This window comes from Fundulus heteroclitus, chromosome 23 (genome assembly GCF_011125445.2).
Source record: "Fundulus heteroclitus isolate FHET01 chromosome 23, MU-UCD_Fhet_4.1, whole genome shotgun sequence".
Classification (NCBI taxonomy): domain Eukaryota; kingdom Metazoa; phylum Chordata; class Actinopteri; order Cyprinodontiformes; family Fundulidae; genus Fundulus; species Fundulus heteroclitus.
In genome coordinates, this window is record NC_046383.1 from 21,860,689 (window position 1) to 21,880,228 (window position 19,540).

The 19,540-nt window shown below is 40.6% G+C and overlaps 1 protein-coding gene across 1 annotated transcript; it reads right to left on the reverse strand.

The window, feature by feature from the left end:
* Positions 1-336: 336 nt before the first annotated feature.
* On the reverse strand, positions 337-2,291 carry LOC105920141. The gene is made up of 3 exons (XM_012855650.3): positions 2,147-2,291; positions 1,632-1,862; positions 337-1,358 (listed from the first exon to the last, which is right to left on the reverse strand). The coding sequence occupies exons 1-3, from the start codon at positions 2,238-2,240 to the stop codon at positions 367-369; spliced, it is 1,317 nt and encodes a 438-aa protein (XP_012711104.3). The 5' UTR covers positions 2,241-2,291; the 3' UTR covers positions 337-366.
* Positions 2,292-19,540: the final 17,249 nt, after the last annotated feature.

The following is a 19,540-nucleotide window of genomic DNA, read 5'->3' on the forward strand; positions in this document are numbered from 1 at the left end:
CTTTCATTCATACCATCTGTGGTCAGTTTGAGATGCTCTTCCAAAAGTTAAAATGATTGAACACCGATAAACCTCAGACTGGTAGATGTCCGCTTTGCAAAGACCCGCCTTACTCTCTGATTGGCTAATGTCCTGGCTCTGCCAGGTTTCATTGGCTGAGAGCAGCTTCAGTTTAAAAAATTGAATAAAGAGTGTAGATGGAACAATTTGCGCTCATTTTCCAAATGACGGTAATCCGTCGCAGCGACGGAGAACTTTAACCCCTGCAATACACCCTGTAGTGGGAGCTTTATTATAACAACAACTTTACCAAATAAAAAAACTGTTGACAGCTGCTTGTGTCCCATATGTTTATTTATTGAAGTGTCACTCCAACAGTTTAGGCAAAACATTTGTAATTGCACAACATATGATCAGTATAGAATCAATATGACGAGACAGTGTTAATGGCACAGCATTTTTCAAAATTCCAAATCGTGTTACACGCTCAATTGCTCTTTGAACATGAATCCTCAGCTGCAATAAGCTCCTGGCCTCTTCCACTTCTTTTTGCGAGAATTGTTGCTTTCCTTTGGCAAATGGAGGTATGGCTAATGATGCCCCATAAGCAGCCAGTTCTTCTGCAACTAGAAATCCTTTATCTGCCAACACCAAATCACCAGGCTCAAGTCTATCATAGAAACTGGATTGTTCAGTGAGTTCTTTATTGGAAACTCGTCCACCCCAGTTGGACGAAACGAAACTAACAGTACCATAAGGGGTGATGCCAATCAAGAATTTTGCTGTATTATGATGCTTGTAGTTGGACCATGTCTTCGTCTGGGCACTCAAATTTGGAGGACTCTGAATGAAAATCTCAATACAGTCAATTATTACTCTAGCTCTCCTGTAGCGCCGCCTGAACACATTTGGCATATTCTCCAGCACCTCACCTTTTGTTGGCCACTGTATGAGGAATTCCAGTTTTTTAGCTATTATGGGTATGGCACTATTCAAGATAGCAGACACCTGTATCGGGGCAACCTTAAACCGTATTGCCAAGTCTTTGTTGGTACAGCCAAGTTTCAGTTTCATCAAAACCAGCAGAAGAATGTCACCAGAACACAATTTACCGACTGGTTTCAGATAGAGACACACAAGGGACATTAACCACTGGAATAAGTCCATAGTAGGAAGTCCTGTCAATGTTTTTATCAATGGGTTGTTGAGGTTTGTGTAGGTAAACAGACTTGCTTCACGTTCTGCCTTGAGATGTCGATTTTCATCCATGACTCGTTGATACTCCTGTTGAAGTCCTGCGTAATCCCTTTGCAGCAGATCATACTGCCGCTGAAGAGGGTCAGGGTCAGGATTTGTTCCTGAAATGTATGAAATTTTCTTTCTTAAGGATGGTTCAAAGCCTTACTATTTCATTTTACAGTTAAACAACCATTATTTGAAGAAATACATTTCAAAGTCAAATATTGCAGAATTGGACAAATAATGTAGTATATCCTCTTTAATTACTTCAATACATTCTGTATTGAACAACTACAATACAACATTGTTACAATGTAAATAATTAACTATTTGCAACTAGTGTTCGTTAGTGTAGGTTTTCATATTATTATTAACATTAATATCTTGCCAACCTGAATCTTTGTATGATGGGGTATGATGTGCCAGATCCAACAAGTCCTGGGCGGCTGCTTGTTCATGATGGCTGTTCGGTACAGTGTCCTTCCTTTGATAGGGTGTCAATGCCAATCTTCTTTGCCGTTTGGTCACCCGCTTGAGCTTTTCCTTAACTGGCTTGGTCAATGGCATGAAGTTGAAAATTGTGGGCACAAAGTCGGGATGGTTTACGTCTGTTGAAGGCTCACCTAAAATATTGGACAATACAGTATAAATCTCAGATCTAAATATTTTTAGAGTAGTCGCTGTAAAGTAGCTCTAAATCAACAATTCAATACATATTCAGTTACCGGATAAATTGTCTTATTAATCCTTTTCACAGACTCATGCCAGAGGGTTTGCATACATTGTACATGTACGTACATTATTACGAAACAAACTTTTACGTCTTGACTTAAGTATATATCCTAATTTTTACTTATATTATTATTTAAGTAGATCAATGACTAGTGCAAAATTAAGTTGTATTTACCGGAGATGAAGTGTAGACTGCAAATTCTGTTGTGATTTGATGGCTCCCTCAGTCGTTTGGGATTGTCTGCCTGCGTCCTTTTCATTGCAATCATCCATTTGTTTTTTCTTTCTTCGTCCTTCGGTATACGAAAGAAACGTACATTCGACGATTTGGAATGCCTCTGTGTGCAACCGGGAACACAACAAGTCGTAGGCATTGTTTAGATCCCAAAAATAAACTAACTAAAAGTACGCTCTAATTCACCCGTTTTGTCACGCTGTTTTGTCTCCCGTTTAGTCTACATCCGGTTCACCAGCGTGACCCGGATGTAGACGTAGACGCCTCGTTGGGCGGGTTCTGCCCATAGACATAATATAAGAGTAGACGCGTCATTGGGCGGGTTCTGCCTATGCTGCGATGCGTCAGAGCGTCCGCCATCTTAAATGTGGCAAATCTGCAGTTACTCAGTCACTTAAACAGTATCAGAGGGACTTTAATCTCTGAATATACTTTGTATTCGTAGTATTTTTTTTTGTAATATTACAAGTTTATTTTCGTATCCCTTTAGCTTCATTCTCCTGAATTTATTCTCCTAAAGAATAAAAATATTTAAAATAATCTAACCTGGCCCTATTACTCCAGGAGTGAAATAATTCTGCAAACTGTGACTATTCTGGAAATTTTCCCCCTTAATTCTCATAATATGATGTTTTTATCATAACATTATCACTTTTGTGTTTGTTTGTTTATTTTTACTTTATTCACCTAGGACTTTTTTTTTCCTCATGTTATTAATTTTACCTCTTTAATACTCACCCAAAAAGTCTGTTCCTAAAGGTTCACATGTGACACGGTTTTTTGAAATAATGAAGACCACAATGTTAGATTTAGCAAATTGATCCTTATATTCATAACACATACACACACACACACACACATATATATATATATATATATATATATATATATATATATATATATATATATATATATATATATATATATATATATATATATATATATGTATGTATGTGTGTGTGTGTGTGTATTTATTGCAGCACAGGAATGAGGCATCTTCTCTGATCCACGTTCACAATAACAGAACTCAACTTTTTTCTGCCACATACAATATGGCGGTGACGTTGACGTGCGAACCTGCGCTCTATGACGCGTCTACGTATATTATGTCTATGGTTCTGCCTAAAGTCCCTTAAAAGATTTAAGATCATTTAAGGGACTTTAGTTCTGCCTATGCTGCGATGCGTCAGAGCGTCCGCCATCTTAAATGTGGCAAATCTGCTGTTACTCAGTCACTTAAACAGTTTCAGAGGGACTTTAATCCCTGAATATACTTTGTATTCGTAGTATTTTTTTTTGTAATATTACAAGTTTATTTTCGTATCCCTTTAGCTTCATCCTCCTGAATTTATTCTCCTAAAGAATAAAAGTATTTAAAATAATCTAACCTGACTTTATTACTCCAGGAGTGAAATAATTCTGCAAACTGTGACTATTCTGGAAATGTTCCCCCTTAATTCTCATAATATGACGTTTTTATCATAACATTATCACTTTTGTGTTTGTTTGTTTATTTTTACTTTATTGACCTAGGACTTTTTTTTCTCATATTATTAATTTTATCTCTTTAATACTCACCCAAAAAGTCTGTTCCTTAATGTTCACATGTGACACGGTTTTATGAAATAATGAAGACCACAATGTTTAGATTTAACAAATTGATCCTTATATTCATAACACATACACACACAAATTGATCCTTATATTCATAACACACACAAATATATATCCATCCATCCATCCATCCATTTTCTGATCCGCTTTATCCCTCATGGGGTCGCGGGGGTGCTGGTGCCTATCACAAATATATATATATATATATATATATATATATATATATATATATATATATATATATATATATATATATATATATATATATATATATATATATATATATATATATATATGCTTGTAAATTTGCTAAAAACAAACCCAACCTCATTGTTTTTAGAGTTTATGTAAGATGTTTTTTGGACTCCTTAAAAATATGCACCAATTCTAAAGCTATGAAACTTCTAACCCTAAGTGATGAAGTTAATTTGTAATCTGTAATTTCCTTTTTCTGTTTCATGGAATCCTGTGGTTCTGTTACCCCAGCACCTCGAGCATACTACTGTCTGCAATTGTATATTCTTTATCTGTAAATAAAGTTTGTTTAAAAATAAATAAATAAATAAAAATTTGGTAAAACCTGTTAAATTGTATTAACTCCATTTGACCACTAGATGGCACCAAACCAATCGTTTTGAATAAAATATACAGTGAACATCTCAGAACAAAAATGAACCCAGTAAAACATTATAGCCATTTTTTCATATTTATTCTCAAAATAATACCTGGTAACATGCCAGCAGTAAAGCCTCCTGATACAATCAATCAAGCAGTGTTTCATGCTTCTTTACAATTTTGCTGAAAGCACTGCCATTAATGAAAAGGGGAGTCAAAATATCCAGAGACAATTTGGTGATCATCTGCATGGTGGGGCACCGTGTTTTAAAGCAAACATGATGGGAAAGCTGTTGAAAGAAAATTGACATATTGGCACTACTGCCATGAAATGCAGGAAGGAAAAGATAAGATAAGATAAGATAGGCTTTATTGATCTCACATTAGATAAATTCACATGTCACATCGGTTCAGTAATCAGCAATCAGAAGAAGGTGCCAAAAGTAGGACAAGGTGCATCAGGTATATACAGTGTGTCCTCGTTTATACAGTGGATCAAAAAGAAGTAGATAAGAAAATAAGAATAAAAATACAAAATAGAAATAAGGCAAAGGATGTCTTATGTAGTGATGATGGTATAGTGGTGAGCATAGCTGCCTTCCAAGCAGTTGATCTGGGTTTGATTCCCAGCCATCGCAATCCATAATTTGATGGGTGATGGTTTAAAAGCAGAGAACAAATTTTGTTGTAATGTATGTTTCAATGACAATAAAGATGATATTACTATTACTATTACTATGAACATTCATGGTGACTTATATACATGTGTATATTGACATATATTCATGTGCAATAGCAGCAGAAGTCACTTCTTTCAGGATTATTGCACAGTGTATTAAATACAATTGCACATTAGTTATTGCAAATTGGTTATTACAGTTACAGTTATAGTTAGTTGTGGTTACAGTTATAGTGCAGCATTGTATAATCTGATGGCAGCAGGAATGAATGACTTGCAGTAGCGCTCCTTTTTACAGACAGGATGTCTAAGTCTGTCACTAAAGGAGCTGCTCAGCTCCTCTACAGTCTGGTGCAGGGGGTGGAATGATACAGCAAGAATCAGCAAGCAACTAAAGTGTACATCTTTACCAACTATTAAATTAATATAGAAATGTCTAATAAAATGAGAAATTCCATTTTGAAAAAAGAGAGAAATGTTAAAGTGATGACTTTGACTAACAATGTCTAATGTGAAAAAATGAATATGAATAACTTTGACATGTGAATAAAAAGAATATTCTATACTTATTTTATTTTTCATGTAACCACAAATAACCGAGTGGATTTAAAAGCCTGGGGATTGAAGGGTGGGGCAAGGGTTGGAGTAGGGTTGGTTGAGATCCCCTGCATTACCTCTTTGAAGTTTGAAGGTAAGTTTGGTACAAATGAGGAATTCAGCACAGGAAAGCATTAAGTACAGCAGGTTTTAAAAGGGCAAAACATAGTGCTGGAGATGGAGTATCTTCAGTTGAGTCAAAGGCAATTTACTATCTCATAATCAGCTTGGGATCTGTTCTGGGTTCCATCAGCTGTTTATCTCAACTGGAAAGGTCCTCAGCCTTGGTTTGAGTCTCTTGATACTCTGAGGCCGGAAGGCTGTGGTTCCGAGCTGTTCCTTGCTTTAGAGGAGTTTTTGGCTCCTCACAACCCCAATTGAGCATTTTTCTTGATAAACCTTACATACTGTTGTGCAATTATACACTGTTTAAAGTTATTAAATGTTTATTAAATAACTCTCTGTTAAATATTGTCTGGTGATGATCAGCTCTTTAGCTGATATCAGGACAATGGTTGAAAGTGATGAATTCAAGTACTAGCGATCTTTTAACAGCAAACTCTGCACACACATAGAATAAAGGAGTGACAACTTCTTCAAGTTCAAGAATTTATAAACAGAAATTAAATGAACATCCAGAGAACATCACTATGTAATGCTGTTTATCTGAATTAACACAATATTTCGATTAACAAATCCTCTCTACTAGGCTAGTGAAACTTAACTAAACTACTAAGCAAAATGAAGATAAAAAGAAGCTAAGCTAAGGAACTATTTACATGAAAACGTAAACAAAAGACAAAACAAGCGTGGTTGAATATAATCAGAATAATTCAGTGAATCCCGTTCATTGCAGATCTGATTCCAAAAAGCATTGAATGGTGTTAAATTAGCTCAACTAATAAAAAAAACATTTGGCATGTCCATTCACCATGCGAATCCTGAGTTAAACAAAACATTATTTGATGAAATAATATTTTGTTTAAGTTAAAGAACCAAAGTTCACCTTAAAGAATGTGAATTGAGGTTAAATTACCTTAACTAATTCAGAACAACATTTGACATGTGTTTCAACCCATTCACAACGCAAATCCCAAGTTAACCAGAACATTATTTAGAGTTTTAAAGCCACCATGTTTAACGCAATACACAACATTTCCCAATAAACCTTTTAACCTGTCCTTTTTGGGTCTCTCTCTGTCCGACCTGCCCGTGCCTCGTGTGAGTTCAGTCCACTTTGGTCATCCAGGGAAGGCAGTAAAAGGGAACCGTTGTTCCTTCAGCAGCGACTAGTGGCTCAGCTCTGCAGCTATGAGCTAACCGACAGCGTGGTCGGGCAGCTTGGAGGCATGTAGCCATGAGCTTGCTAGAGCGTGGAGCATCGGTCGAGGCCTGGATGTCCTGCAGACAGCTGACAGAAATAAACAAAGCTGTTTCGGCATTCTGTGCTTCGCGGCTGGTTGCAGAAGTCAGAGTGCAATTTAGCTTCGATCGGTGTGATGAATCTCCGGGAGAGCGAGAATTCCCCTCTTTCGCCCTGGTCACTCCATCGAAGCAGGCAGATGAGTTTCACAGAACGGCTGCTCTGTGCACTTTGTGGGCTTTTGGGGCCTTGAGGCCCGCATAGTGCTAGCTGTTCTCAAGCCAGCCTCTCTCCTCCTTTGACCGAGGCAGAAGAAGTAGCTTTGTCCTGGACTGCTCCAGGGAGTAGTGGTCGTTCTCTGAGTCTGGTCAGAAGAGAGGGTCTGGTCTTTTGTCAGTGGGGTTGGTTTACAGAAGGCACCCTGCTGAGAGGAAGGCCGTCCTTGCTGACTTTCTTTGCATTGTGGCTGTGTGGTCAGAATTCAATCTGACATCAATTATTGATCATGGCTTTAATATGGCACAACAATACACAAGTGCACTCTCCCACACACTTATAGGTGCTTGGATTCAAGTGCATACAGATTCACTTCTGTACAGAAAACCACTATATTTAGCTTTAGTTGTCACTTTATACATCTTGTATCAAATAATACTGTGTATTTTTCAATGATGTTATCAAGGCATTGGTTGTTTGTACCTGTAATGCTTTATCGGTTGGTTTTGCTTTTCTTATTGTATCTCTCTTTGCAGGTGTAGTAGCAGACTCCGAGGATGTTACCTTGTTCTCTCCTTTTGTCTCCTCAATTTTTTCACATTTTCTCCCTTTTTAGCTTTTGCCTCTTTTTTCTAGCTTCCCTTTTTTCATCTATCTTCCAGTTTTTGTGTGAACTGGACGTGTAATAGTCCCGGAATAAAATCAAATTAAGCTTTTTGCATATATAAATCAAGCGGAGCACTATGGCGAAAGCAGTAATGGTTCACTTGTGAAAGTAAAGTGTGTTGGGCTCTCTTTGTGTCAGGGTGCAGCTTTGCCTGCTGCACCCTGAGCATTTCCTGGCTCCTTCCTCCTCCAGTGTAGCCTGATTCCACTCTGCTAGATCGTCTCCACCTGCCGTCTCAATCAGCAAGGACTCAGCTCACCTGTCAACTCTCCTTTATAAGCATCCCTCAGTGTAAGAGCCATATGATTGAAATTAGTAATTATTGATGTGACGGGAGCTCATCGTCTAGTGTGGGGGTGATGGGTGTGTCTGGAGGGGCGTGACTGTCACCAAGATATGAATGGGAGCCAAACGCCGCGCGCTGGTTTTGTATGTATGAGGTAGTGGGTGCGTGGGTGTAGGTCGTAATTTCTGTTGACCGTGCTATAATGTCGCTTATTGTTGGCAACAACGAATGGGTTTAGCCTGGTCAGTATGTGTCAGTATCTGTAAAGTCGAAGCATAGCTGTCAAGTGGAATAAACGGATAATTGCAACCACCAGAAGCGATTTGGAGTTTATTGAAGCACGCGTCGGACAGAGAGGAAGTCACCACGTCAGCCCAAGTGCGGCCCTCTACAAACTCATTAGTTTGCCGCACAATTATCGTCAACAGAAAGACAATCGAATGAGCGGCTCATCGGAAAGACAAGTCTGGATTCTTCATCTCTGCTTGGAACAGTTTGGAAGCGGTAATGGCGCACGCAGCGCAGCGTTATCAATTAATTGAATGAGATTCCTTCACTGCAGCTCAATCAAGTCCGCTGGAACTGAGGTATGGACAAATACACACGCATTGAGTCTCTTTGAAGAGGAATTGTTAAAGACAAACAACGGGAAATGGAGTCAGCTGGATTTAAATCGAGTTCCGTTGTAAGGAGTAATGATGAAAAAAGACGATCCAAATTAACTGTTAAAGCATTACAAAATAAAATTGAGAAGCTTCAAAAGGATCTCAAAGCAAAGGTTCATAAAATTAAAGGAGAAATAAACATTATTAAAGAACTTATGAAAAATTAAGCAAATCTTGAGAGTGTTCAGTCTCACTGTGATGATTTAAAACAATTGCTTGAAATGCAAATCAGCTGTATGAGTCTGTTATTCCACTGTTTCCTGCTGAAGAACAAGAAAAACAAAACACCTGGTTTTTAAGCTTGAGTAAATATAATTATGAATTCATACAAGAAGTTGGAAAATGGCTATCAAGAGGAGAACAGTTCAACAACGCAGCTCAAGTGAGTGAAGAAGCTGAATTACAACAGGCTCAATTGGCCAGTGTTGAATCCTGTGTGAATAAAGAGCTTAATGCACCTTTAGTTTCTCAGCATGTAGAGTGTGATGAAAATGCTGATGTTGAGGATGATGTTAAGCCAAGCGACAGTGTTTCTAATGTAGAGAGCAGAAGGTCTAGAGGAAGTCGTTCATCAAGAATTAAGTCCTCTGTGTCTTCTATATCTTCAGCTCGTGTTAAAGCAGAAGCAGATATGGCTGCATTAAAGGCACGACACAAGCTGTTGAAACAAAAACATGCTTTGGAGGAGCAGGAGGAACAACTAAGGAAAAGGAGAGAAGAAATGGATTTGGAGATTGAAATTGCAGCCTCTATGGCTAAAGTTAAAGTGTTTCAGGGCTCTGTTTGTTCTCAAGTAACTAGTGCTGCACAGATTGGATCTGACGGCATGAATTCATATGCTGAGCATGAAAATAGAAGATCTCAAATGCTGAATGTTGATGCAGATATATTTGTACCTACAGCAGCTGGAACTGATGGTCATGATAAAGCTCCAACCTTTCAGTCCTATTCTCATTTGGGTGCACGACCTAAAGACATAAAGGTTAGAAAAAATCCAGACACATTGACTGACCAGGTGAAGACAAAAACAACACGAGTTGAAATTCCAACAGATCAAATGTTACATCAAGCTCAGCCGCAATCATCACATCATAAAAATGTATTATCAGTTGATGAAAATAAACAACTGTTAAGTGTATTGGAAAGGCAGAATGAAATTACAAGCTTGCTTGTAAATCAACAATCTTTATTTTTTCTGCCAAAACGAGACATACCAATATTTGATGGTGATCCACTCCAATTTAAGACATTCATGACAGCTTTTGAACACAGCATTGAAACAAAGGCGCACAGTGCCAAAGATTGTTTATACTTCCTGGAGCAGTACACTAGAGGCCAGCCTCATGACCTAGTAAGAAGCTGTGTTCATATGCCCAGTGATTCTGGATATGCTAAAGCTAAATCCCTACTTCAAGAACATTTTGGTTGTTCATTGAAAGTAATTGCTGCATATATGAATAAGGTTTTGTCATGGCCGGCTTTGCAAGCAGAAGATGTAAAAGCTTTACAAGCATTCAGCTTTCTGCTCAGAGAATGCTGTAATGTGATGGAAAACAATGGCTGTATGCATGAGTTGGATGTGCCTGCCAACATGCAAGCAATCATCAGAAAACTGCCCTTTAAACTGCGGGACAGATGGAGAAATGATGTGTGTGATTTGCAAGAGAAGTTAAAAAGAAGAGTAACTTTCAGTGACATTGTTCAGTTTGTAGAAAGGCAAGTGAAGATCGCCAGTGATCCACTTTTTGGTGATATTCAAGATTCTTTATCTAGACCAAAGAAGGATGTAGGAATCTATAAATCACAACAGCGATTAAAGATAAAAGGAAGTAGTTTTGCTACTATTGTTGGAGATATGCAGAAGAAAGCTCACTTTGAAGTAAAGAAGGGACAAGAGACAGCTGTTATAAAGAGTTGTTTATTTTGTGGAGCTGGACATTCCTTGGACACATGCCCTCTACTGGAAAAGAGGACACATGGGGAGAAGTTGACATTTCTGAAAGAAAATGGGGTGTGTTTTGGCTGTTTATGCACTGGGCACATCAGCAAGGACTGTAAAAGGCGACATCACTGTAAAGTGTGTAGTTTAAGACATCCCACCATGCTTCATGTCTTCTCCAAAGAAAAGGAAACTCGTCCAGTCCATAAGAAGAAGGAAGTGGAGACAACAAGTGGAAGTGCCTCCATCTCTGCTCAATCCAGTGGTCTAACTGGGGCCGGTGAGCATGGCTGTACTCTCTCTATTTTACCAGTCAGAGTGAAGTCTACAAAGAGCCAGAAGACAATAATAACATATGCCTTTTTTGGTCCTGGAAGCTCTGCCTCGTTCTGCACTGAACAGATTATATGTCTCTGGGAGACATACAAGCATCCTTTTACGGACAATGGGTCAAGAAAGGGTGGTTAAAAGCAACATTGTGTCAGATTTGGAAATTGCTGGGTTGAATGAAGACATCTTTTGTGAATTACCTGACTTATTCACACAGAGAAGTATGCCCGTTCATAACAGCAACATCCCCCATCAAGAAGATATTGAAAGATGGCCACATCTGAAAAATTTGAGGATAACTGAAATCAATTCAGGAGTTGATTTGCTTATTGGGACCAATGTGCCTAAAGCGCTGGAGCCATGGGATGTCATCCGAAGCCAAAGTGGAGGTCCCTATGCAGTTAGAACAATTCTTGGGTGGACAGTGAATGGACCTCTCAGAGGAGACGGTGATGTCGACACCAGAGAGCTACAATCAACGGTTACTGTTAACAGAATTTCTGTGTCAAGACTTGAGAACTTATGGCAACAACAACTGAAGGTTGATTTTCCGGAATGTTCTTGAGATGAACAACCTGGATGGTCCAGAGAAGATAATCAGTTCATGGAGCTAGTTACAGAATCAATTAAGCTGGAAGAGGGACATTACACCATTGCTTTACCTCTGAGACACAAAGATCTGAAAATGCCCAACAATAGGAAATTGGCTGAACAGCGTGTTTTGAATCTCAGAAGGAAGTTTACCACAAACCATCAATTTCTTTCTGATTATACTAACTTCATGAATGATATAATTTCCAAGGGTTATGCTGAAAGAGTCTCGGTTGAAAGTCTTGAACGGTGTGATGGGAGGGTTTGGTACATACCACACCATGGAGTATATCATCCTCACAAGAAAAAGATAAGAGTCGTGTTTGACTGTGGTGTAGCATTTGGAGGAAAATCTTTAAACGACCAACTTTTACAAGGTCCAAACCTCACCAGTTCATTGGTTGGTGTAATCACCAGATTTAGGAAGGAACCTGTTGTTATCGCAGCAGACAATGAGGCCATGTTTCACCAGGTCCTAGTACCACCATCTGACTCTGATCTGTTGAGATTTCTCTGGTGGCCAAATGGAGAATATGATCAGCATCCGGTGGAGTACCGAATGGTTGCACATCTTTTTGGAGCTACATCATCTCCAAACTGTGCATGTTTTGCACTGAGAAGGTGTGCAGAGGACAATAAAAGGATGTTCACTCCAAATGTCATAGATGCGGTGCTTCACAACTTTTATGTGGATGACTGTTTGGTCTCTGTGAGCACAGAAGAGGAAGCTGTCTCATTATATCAAGAACTCCGTGCTTTGTGCAAGAAAGGCGGATTTCAATTTCTCAAATGGATAAGTAACCGACGCAGTGTTCTTACTGTTATACCACAGCATGAAAGATCCATTGAGGTGAAGAACCTGGATATGGATAATGATGATCTACCTGTGGAGCGTGTGTTGGGAATACAGTGGTGTGTACAATCAGACCTGCTGAAATTCAAGATCATTCTCAAAGATAGACCTCTGACAAGACGAGGAGTCTTGTCCATCATAAGTTCCATCTATGATCCTCTTGGATTTCTGGCACCAGTTGTCTTAGTCGCAAAGGGGATTCTACAAGATCTAAGCAGAAGACACGTTGGCTGGGATGATCCTTTGCCACATGATATGGTCCAGAAGTGGAAAAACTGGTTGGAAGGACTTCATCGGCTTGAACGGTTTGGAGTTAACAGATGTCTGAAACCACAGGATTTTGGACAAGCCACAAGTTTGCAGCTACATCATTTCAGTGATGCAAGCGAGAATGGATATGGAACAGTGAGCTACCTGTTGCAGTGTAATGCTGATGGACAAGTGCATTGTGCATTTGTAATGGGTAAAGCCCGGGTAGCTCCACTGAAACCCATCACCATCCCTCGCATGGAGTTGACTGCTGCAGTGGTGGCCAGCCGTATGGATAAGCTGTTGAAGAAGGAGTTAAGGATGGAACTACAAGACTCAGTATTTTGGACTGATAGTACTTCAGTTCTGAAGTACATAAAAAATGAAAGATTGAGGTTTAAGACTTTTGTGACCAATCGAGTTGGAGAAATACTCAATTTGTCAAATCCTTCACAGTGGAGGTACGTTGCTACCAGTATTAATCCAGCAGATCTGGCATCCAGAGGAACAAGTGTGGAGTCTCTTTTGAAGGCTAATACCTGGGTGTCGGGACCAAAGTTTCTTCATGGCCCTGAATGGAAATGGCCTGTAAATCCTGAGGACATACGTCATTTTGCTCTGGAGGATCCAGAAGATCCAGAGGTTAAGACATTGGTTTCTGTTAATGCAACATGCACCAATGAACAAGTGGATCCGATTATGGACTTCATTCATTCATTTTCCTCTTGGGATAAATTGAAAACAATGGTTGGGTGGCTACTCAGGTTTAAACAATTACTGTCCAAACTTACTCAAAAGAGAGCACAACTGAAGTTGGACCTTGCAAACTTCAGGCTTGATGATGTTAAATTTCAAGAAAGATTGAAGAAAGAAATGAATGTGTACAAGAAAAATGTTGCATTGGGAGCCTTATCAGTGGAGGAGTTTGGAAAGGCTGAGAGTGCTATCATCTGCTATTGTCAAAGAAAGCGATATCCAGAGGAAATGACAAGTTTACAGAAACATGAAGGTGTGAAGAAAACAAGCCAGCTCTATAAGCTTGATCCTGTTCTTGAAGGTGGTTTACTAAGAGTTGGTGGAAGGCTAAGCAAAGCAGCTATGCCTGCTGAAGCTAAATACCCAGTCATATTGGCTAAAGACCTTCACATCTCAGAAATTTTACTGAGCCATATACATCATCAGACAGGCCATGGTGGACGTAATCATATGCTTGCTGAACTGCGACAAAAGTATTGGATCCCAGGTGCCAGCGTTGCAATCAGGAAGACCCTATCAAAATGCATGATTTGTCGAAGACTCCATGCTGTACCAGGAAGTCAAAGGATGGCAGACCTTCCACATGAACGAGTGTGTCCAGACAAACCCCCATTTACTTGTGTTGGTGTGGATTGTTTTGGTCCCTTTGAAATTAAGCGTGGAAGGAGCCTGTTGAAACGATATGGAGTCATCTTTACTTGCATGGCAATAAGAGCAGTTCACCTTGAGATGTTGTCATCACTGGATACTGATTCCTTCATCAATGGGCTCCGAAGATTTATTGCTAGACGTGGTCAAGTGCTGGAGCTGCGTTCTGACAATGGAACCAACTTTGTAGGAGCTGAACGCGAGTTAAGAAAAGAAATTGAAAGATGGAATCAAACTCTAATCAATAATACTCTCCTTCAGAAAGGAATAAAATGGTCTTTCAATCCCCCTACTGGCTCACACCATGGAGGTGTATGGGAAAGTCTTATTAAGTCTGTTCGGAAAGTGTTAAATTCTGTTTTGAGAACACAGAGTCTTGATGAAGAAAGTCTTCGGACGGTTTTCTGCGAAGTTGAGGCTATCATCAATAGTCGACCTATAACCAAAGCCTCTACTGATGCCCACGACCTGGAAGCACTAACTCCAAATCATCTTCTTCTTTTAAAGACCATGCCTTTATTGCCACCAGGCGTGTTTTCCGAGAATGATGTCTACGCTCGGCGAAGATGGAGACAGGTGCAATATATGGCGGATCTCTTCTGGAAGCGTTGGTTAAAGGAATACTTGCCTCAACTACAAGAACGGCAGAAGTGGCAAAGAACAAGACGGAACTTTTTTCCAGGGGATGTCGTCCTCATCGTGGACGACTCTGCTCCACGCAACTCTTGGTTAATGGGTAGAGTTGTGAGTGTTGTTCCAGATAAAGGAGGACTTGTGCGGACAGTTCGCATTAAGACCAAGACAAGCTTCCTGGAAAGACCCATTACCAAGTTGTGTCTGCTCCAGGAGGCGGCGATGCCATGAACATTTAACAAACTTTTCTCTCCTTTCTGTTTATCAGTGATTTTCCTTTCTCTAGTTGATTGCTTATTCTAAATGATAGATTAAGATAAATTTGATGCTGAGGAAATTTATGATTGTGTTTCGTAGTCTTATCTCTTACAGTGTTAACACAGTAATAATTATCTTTGTAATAATTAGGGGCCGGAATGTAAGAGCCATGACACATCATCAGGGGGACTGTTAGGATATCAACAAGGTCAAGTGGAACGAGCTGTTTATCCCAGAACTGCATGGCACACTTAGATGGCACTGACCCAAAAGATTGGCACATATCTATCAGATACCACCCTGGAGGTGACGCAGCTTCCCTGCTGATGTCACAGTTTGGATGTGTACCGCCCTTGTATGGGTGTGTCCCGAGATCCCTTTATAATGTTTGTGTGATGAGCACTCGAGGCCTCCTGCCGATCAGGGGCCCATCAGCGCTGGTGTGACTGTAACTATTTCTCTGTCTTTAGGAGTACAAAAAGTCGGCCCTCCAGGAAGAAAAAGACACTGGGAGATAAATGGAATCTCCTTACCTTTTGTGCGGCCGCACGCTGTGTGTTTTTCTTCCGGAATGGCGTCCTGACCGGAAAACGGAAGGTGGTACGTCGTCCTTTGGGTCCGGGCGGAAACACCAATTTGTTACTGTTTCACCGTGCCGTGTCTAAGGTGAAACACCCTCGGTGGACCCAGTTCGTTTTACCCAGTCAGGCGACCCCCACTTACTTATTACCTTGAATGTAGGAAGCATAAAACAGACAAGTATGCTTTTAGTTATATTTTATCTAGGTAAAGACAGAGAAATAGTTACAGTCACACCAGCGCTGATGGGCCCCTGATCGGCAGGAGGCCTCGAGTGCTCATCACACAAACATTATAAAGGGATCTCGGGACACACCCATACAAGGGCGGTACACATCCAAACTGTGACATCAGCAGGGAAGCTGCGTCACCTCCAGGGTGGTATCTGATAGATATGTGCCAATCTTTTGGGTCAGTGCCATCTAAGTGTGCCATGCAGTTCTGGGATAAACAGCTCGTTCCACTTGACCTTGTTGATATCCTAACAGATTGAAATTAGTAATTATTGATGTGACGGGAGCTCATCGTCTAGTGTGGGGGTGATGGGTGTGTCTGGAGGGGCGTGACTGTCACCAAGATATGAATGGGAGCCAAACGCCGCGCGCTGGTTTTGTATGTATGAGGTAGTGGGTGCGTGGGTGTAGGTCGTAATTTCTGTTGACCGTGCTATAATGTCGCTTATTGTTGGCAACAACGAATGGGTTTAGCCTGGTCAGTATGTGTCAGTATCTGTAAAGTCGAAGCATAGCTGTCAAGTGGAATAAACGGATAATTGCAACCACCAGAAGCGATTTGGAGTTTATTGAAGCACGCGTCGGACAGAGAGGAAGTCACCACGTCAGCCCAAGTGCGGCCCTCTACAAACTCATTAGTTTGCCGCACAATTACTCAGTCTTCTCTTCGCTGCCGGATTGTCATCGGTCTCCACTCACACCACGTCTGTCAGCCAGGAACTCTCTCCGCTCTGCTGCTGAATCTACTGCAGTCCCTGCGTTCTAAGGACTCTCTCTCTGCTGCTCTCCTGGTCGTTCTGCAGCCCCACGTCCAAAGAGCTCTCTCGCTGCACCTCTGGTTCCACACCAGCCCCAGCACCTCCAAGAACCCTCTCAAGACCCAGTTCGGATTCCAGTCTGACGCTCTCCTGCCAGCCTTGGGTTCCGCCCCAAGGCTCACCCTCGGTCCTCCAGCTTCCTCCCGTGAGCCTGCTCCTGCACTCATCTCCCATCAGCTCCAGTCTGGTAACAGACTCTGGTTTTCTACCCCACAATCCATCATCCTTAAATAAAACTCTCAAACGAGCTCTGTGTGTGTGCTACTGTTCAGGTTCATCAAGACAAATCATGACCCTTTGGCATTACGACAGCAATTCTTAATGCAACACTGCCAGACAGGACAAAATAGTTTTATCTTTTTAATTGATTATCTTGAACCACAATTCAATGGCAATATCTGATTTTTATTCATTATTTTTGTCAGTTTAAATTTTTTTCAGTGACCATTGCGGGATTTTCCTTGATTAACAGATGGTTACCAACAAATTTGTCCATGACTGTTAGTAGACACAGTTATTGAATTTTTGCAATCTCAGGTCACCAGAGTGTGGAGTAGATCATTTAAATGTCACCTTAAGGGCCTATCGACGGTCTTGGTCAGAATATTTGGAGCATGTGCATATTTGCGTGGATTAGTATGTTCAAGATCAGATATGATGCAATATTATCTTGCAAGCTAAAAACAAGCTTACTGTTGTCAATTGGTAAAGTTTCAGTACAGCAGAGCGTTTAAATTTTGCTCATCTTTCCTGTTCTTGCTAAAAGAAAAATCTATTTTTCATCCCCACAGCCAGACAATCCACAAACCAACCAGTCAAACAAGCTAATCAGAGAGTTGCCAGGAAGGTCTCTCATCTCTCAGGTGTGTTTACATAAAAATGTGAACCTTATTTCTCTGATTAGTTTGGGAAGGAAATAAAGGCAGCTGGGCAGAGGAAAGGCTGCCACGCTTGGAGAGCTGGTGGTGAGACCTTGGGTCAAATTAAAGGAGAGTACGCAGAGGGCTGAGAACTGAAAGAGCCCCATTCATCAGGAAAACCAGGGAAGGAAAACAGACTGGATTCCAAACCTAATGTCAGTGCTCAGCGGGTCTCAACAAGATTGATTTCAACACCTTCCACAATCCTTTTTTACCTGACAAGCGCATATAATTATAATCAGCTCAGGCTTACATGATGGTTTTATGGCTGAATCAGTTCTTATTCCCAGCAACGAAAGGACAGACCACAAGGTTTGAAATAGGAACAACAATTTATGTAATGGGTAGTGTTAGATTAATTTCATTCACACATCGTAAATCAAGCAGCAGTTATAGGTGCAAAAAAAGGTAGTGAACATAATAAAAAGGAAACAAGAAAAAACATGAATATTTCCCTCTGCTATGATAGCAAGCGGCCACAAAATAACAGGTATATTTATACAGGTTAGCCCAGGAAATACATCTGCATTCCACGTGTTTAGCATTGCACATCTGTGGTCTCTTTGCAGGTAATTTACCTGTAACTACTAGTGAAATTTGTGTGCCACAGCCAGCCAGTGCTGCCACCTGAGTACATTCAGAAAACAGGTTTAAGAAAAACACTTACACAGATGTGTCAACCCTTAGATCATTTCGTAACAGGACCAACGGGGCGAAAAAAAGCACATGCACTCATGCACAGCCTTTATTTTGATTCAACTGTGGGACCCTTGTAGTATTTAATCCAGATGCTTGGAAGGAAGGTTGTACTGAAGTGTTGAGGCTGGCCAGGTGCTACTACAGCTCCATGAGATCCAACTCAAACACATGCAGTCGAGGTCTGGGTCTGAGGGAGCTCCACCTGGGAGCTCCAGCCTTTAGCAGATGATGAGTGGATGTTAAAATTCCTAGAGAGGGTAAAGCGTGAATGCATGTGTTCTGCACCGTTAATTTTCTAAAAGTAAAGGTTGTGTTTGTGTAATAAATTGCATGCCATTAAAAACTTTCAACCACACAAACTCATTGAAGCTCTTCACTAACTAGCAAAACTCTTAATTATCCATTATAAGCAGCAGGTCTTGGGAAATATACTACTACTAATCCTTGTTCCTGTCATCTGGAGAATAAAGGGTGTAATTCTTCTGATGTTGTCTATCTATCTATCTATCTATCTATCTATCGATCGATCGATCTATCGATCTATACAATATACACTGATAACGTTCCACAATGAGTTGCTATTTCCAACCTTCTATACACACCACCCATTGCAACTACTGATTGGATGGTTTAGTGAGGGCCTCGGATTGGAGCTATGAAGATTGATGAATTTGGGCGCAGAGGACGATCAAACTTTAATAAAGGAAGCAGAAGTTGTAACAAGATTTCAATAGGTGAACCTAGGGAAGGATCCCTAACAGGATGCCAGGCCTGTATCCTGGGCCGACTGCCCTTTCTTCCTCTGTTCCCTTTAGCGGGTCTGACTCGTCTGCACTCCACCTCATCTGTGGAAGGCCAGCGGCAACCCTCGCAAAGTAGGGGGCTAGTTCTGTGACCTCCCCTTGTGCCCATTTGCCAGTCTCTAGTCCAAGATCCTGCTACCCAACAAAGATGCATCTGGCATAACCCATGTGCCTCTGCTCCAAAACACATTGACTCGCGCTCCAGGCTACAACCTTGAAACTTATACTTCTTGCCCTGGTATTTATGACAAAGTTCTTTGCTATCTTTCTTAGACGCAATTTTGAAAAAGAGTTTCCATTTTTCTTTGATGATGTTTGTTAAT